The 4,411-nt window shown below is 40.7% G+C and overlaps 1 protein-coding gene across 1 annotated transcript; it reads right to left on the reverse strand.

Moving 5' to 3' along the window:
• Window positions 1–1,800: 1,800 nt before the first annotated feature.
• Window positions 1,801–2,766, reverse strand: LOC100944263 (olfactory receptor 1444). Its single transcript, XM_012812431.2, has one exon. The coding sequence runs from the start codon at window positions 2,761–2,763 to the stop codon at window positions 1,801–1,803; it is 963 nt and encodes a 320-aa protein (XP_012667885.1). The 5' UTR covers window positions 2,764–2,766.
• Between the last annotated feature and the right edge of the window lie 1,645 nt (window positions 2,767–4,411).

Raw genomic sequence — 4,411 nt, forward strand, 5'->3', positions numbered from 1 at the left:
AGAAGGAGGAAGAGGAAGAAGAGAAGTCAGTTGTATTAAGTAGAGAGAGAGCTGAGCTAAGGGTGGAAAGCACTTGGCTGGCTGCTTCCCAGGCCCATCTCCAAATCTGGGCAGTCATTAGCTCTGTCACTTCTAAAAGTCACTGGGAAAGTCTCATGTTTTCCCAGCCCTCATGTCTCCCCAGCTGTGTTGCTGGATGAGCGTCACTGCTGAGAAAGAGAAGGTACAAGAGGCAGGTGCGGCTTGTCCAGGTCTCAGGTCCTGAAGCCCCTGATCTTTCCAGGTGTTGGCAGCCCCATGCCAGAGGGGCTTTTCCCACAGATTCACCTCATGTTCCAAAACACCCTCTTTGCTCCTTTCTCCACAGGACCTAGCTATGATTTACCTCAGACAGAGGCTGCCCTATGCATAATGGAATTTAATAATCTCAAAGCTAATTTGACCTTTCTAAGTCACCGGATATAGCTGACCAAGATTTCTGGGTTTTGCATTTAAAATAAAGATCGATTTGTTGTTTTTTTTTCTTTTTGGAGATGTAGAACTCATGAGCTATGTGGTTGACTTTGATTAATCGTGGCTATAAACACCATCAAGCAGTTGATATGTGAGAAGTAAAATTAATCACCACCACGCCCTTCCCACGCACACATATTCGCTCCCACCATCTAGCACATCAAACAAGACCCGAGGGAGGACGCGCTGTGCGTCACCGTGCCATTCCTATCTTAAAAGTAAATTTCCAGGCAGGCTGTTTTATCCCTATAGCGTCTAATTACAGAACATCAAAATGCAGCAGGGACCCAGAGGTGAGCTGAATTATTGAAAAAATAAGAGGGAAGAGGGCTCAGGAAGCTATTAACATGTATTCATAATAGATTCCCCAAACTCGAGGGTGCTGAGAAATGCAAGCATTTAATTCTGAAGACAAATATCTCCTTTCATAGCCCTTGGGAAAAATGGCTTTTTTTTCCTTTAAATCTTCTTCATGTTTTGGTAATTATGTTAGACAGAGGCCAAAAGCGTAGAAGAGAGAGCAGACTCTCTAAAGAAAGGTATATTTATTCGGGCCAAAGTTGAAGCCATTTATCTACTGAGACTTTTCCATACTTCTGTCTGTAAGTTGCCTTACTGTTTCCTACCAAAGTAGCCTCAACAGTTTAGCAAAACACTGAGTGACCAGCGAGGAAGGGTGGGAATGGGGGTTGGGCAGTGAAAAGATTTAATCCTGGGCCACCTGTATCCGGATCCAGTTCCCTGTCCTTTAAATGACATCCTTCTCTGACACATTATTGAAAGTATTGAAATAGCATTTGTCTACATTGGAAGCTTTAACTTTCAAACCCAGAGAACAAAGAAATGAGAAACCTAACACCCTGCATTTGGTTAATAAATGCTATAATTGTAGATGAGATCCTTATACCAAACAGCAAATGGAAACTTCTTGCCATTAAAAATAAAGACAGGATTCTGGTCTTTAGCCCCGTATGCAAACAAGGTAACTTAATTGCATGTACCTTCATGTTAACCAAAAATAAAGGAGAGGAAAATTCAACACATTAAATTATACACGTCTATCTTCTGCCTTAAACCACATCAAGAAACTAATGCAAGAAAAGTTTCAATGTCTCATGTTGTAGTACACCATATATAAGATTATCTTTCTGAGGAAGACATTTCAAAGCAGTGGTTTTTACATCTGCCTAATAGCAGAAGTAACCGCTACTCTTGGGGAGGAAAAAACTAAATCCTGAAAACCTCAAAAGTCATGACAGCATTTAGGTCTGAGAGATGGCTGACCTCTTAGTGACTTGCTGACTTCCTCTTCACACTTAAGGATTGGGGGTAAAGTTTGCTGAGTGTTTTCCAGAGAGCACTTTTCACTTCTTTGTTCCTAAGGCTGTAGATCAAGGGATTCAGCATGGGGATCACCACAGTGTAGAACACAGACGCTATTTTGTCAGTGTCCATGGACTGGCTGGAGTTTGGCTGTAAGTACATGAAGATGATGGTGCCGTAGAAGATGGACACGGCGGTGAGGTGGGAAGCACAGGTGGAGAAAGCTTTCTTCCGTCCTTCAGCAGAACGCATCCTCTGAATGGCAATGTATATGAAGAGGTAAGAAATCAGGATGACCAGGAGGGTGAAAAAGACATTGAAGCCCACCACAAAAAAGACAACCAACTTGCTGATGCGTGTGTCGGAGCATGAGAGAGCCAGAAGTGGGGGGATGTCACAGAAAAAATGATTAATCTCATTGGAACCACAGAAGGAGAGTCTGAAGGTGTCTGCTGCATGGATAGAGGCATTGAGGAAGCCGCAGACATAGGAGCCGAGGGTCAGGAAGGCACACACCCCCGTGGTCATGGTGGTGGTGTAATGAAGAGGCCTGCAGACAGCTGCATGGCGGTCATAGGCCATGGAAGCCAGGAGGTAGCACTCCACAGTCGCAAACCCCACAAAGAAGAAGAACTGAGCTGCACACCCATTGTAGGAGATGACTTTGTTCCCTGACTGCAGTGCAGCCACCATCTTGGGAGCCACAGCTGATGAGTAACCCAGATCTACAAAGGAGAGGTTGCTGAGGAAGAAGTACATTGGTGTGTGAAGATGGGAGTCTGAGTAGATGATCACCATCATCCCCCCATTCCCAGTCAGGGTGACGAGGTAGATGAATAAAAATATTAAAAGGAGGGGAACCTGGAGATTGGGGTCATCTGTTAACCCCATGAGGATAAACTCTGTCACTTCTGTGCTATTCCTCATGGCAGTCAACTTGAACTTAGCCTGGTGATTAAAGAATAGGAGTCAACAAAACTCAAATAAAGTGTAAGAAGGATGGTGGGATGATAGAAAACCAGAAAACTGATATATATTGAGAATATACTATGTGTAAGACACACTATGCCCTTCCATTATATTATAGAATTTAACCCTATAAGATAGAGGCTATCAGCCCATTTTACAGATGAGAATGTTAAGGCTCAGAAAGCTGAATATACAAGCTAATCTAATTAGTATGGCTCAGAATCAAAATTCACTACTTTATATTTCTGAATCTAAAATTTATATGCTCAGAGCTTGAATTCTACATGTTCATATCATATATTTACAGGATGGCCATAAAGTTCATGTGCAATTTAAAATTATCTATGTAACTATAGACTATTTTATACATACACACCAATTATCATGTGGATATATCTGGCAGCATAGTTTTAAACATTATGTCAACTCAATTTTTAAAAAATCAGTAAGAATAAATACATCATTCTTTACCTTCTCCATTCTTCTCCCAATAAAATATCCTCACTAAGATTTCCTAAACCTTTCTACGCATATATAACTAGTACTAATTATAGAAAGCACAACAGTTTACCTAGGCCAGCACTGGTCCAAGGGCATCACTTGTATTTAAACCTCCTAGCAATACTTTGGGGCTGATTCTATTATTTTTCCCATTTTACAAAGGAAGAAAATACATATAGGATAGTACTCCACTCTCTAATTTTCTTTTTTTTCTTTTTCTTTTTTTTTTTTGAGACAGAGCCTCAAGCTATATCCCTGGGTAGAGTGCCATGGCATCATGCTCACAGCAACCTCCAACTCCTGGACTCAAGCGAGTCTCCTGCCTCAGCCTCCCAAGTAGCTGGGACTACAGGGCGCCCGCCACAATGCCTGGCCATTTTTTTGGTTGCAGCCATCATTGTTGTTTGGCGGGCCCAGGCTGGGGATTCAAACCCGCCACCTTAGGTGTATGTGGCTGGTGCCTTAGCCGCTTGAGCCACAGGCGCCGAGACAAATTTTCAATTTTTTACCTTTATAAACAATGCTTCATGATTTAAAAAGCACAGAGTATTTTTCCTTCTTACTTTGGGATATTTCCCATTGACAATGTATTTCATATAGAGTCTGCTTTTTTTGGCTTCTATCTGCTCCTAAAACTGAGTATCTTTTACATGGAGACTGGAGGGCAGTTTATTACTATTATTACATAATAATAACAATAGTTAAACAATTGTTCACTAAAGCCACATTACTGGGTAAGTCCTGGAGGCAGAATTAAAACCCTGGACTGTTTGATACTAAATCCAGAGATCTTAATCACAATTTTGGATGTCCTTATGAATTTATCACCATAGTTCAACTGAAAAGTGCTTGGTATATAAATGTAAGTACATATTAAATATTTATACATATACATCCTTATTTATACATGTAAGTATATGTCTATTTATACATCCTTACTTATACATATAAGTATACATTTATTTATGTCCTTATTTATACATATTAATACATATGTATAACTACTTAATATAGGACTATAAACTTCTTATGTGTCTTTGGTTTTGACCCTTATTGCAACGAAGTCCTCCTTTCTCTGCACTGTCAAAGCAGTTGAGTCTTGATT

This window comes from Otolemur garnettii, unplaced genomic scaffold (assembly GCF_000181295.1).
Source record: "Otolemur garnettii isolate 467f Iridium unplaced genomic scaffold, OtoGar3 scaffold00209, whole genome shotgun sequence".
Taxonomy (NCBI): domain Eukaryota; kingdom Metazoa; phylum Chordata; class Mammalia; order Primates; family Galagidae; genus Otolemur; species Otolemur garnettii.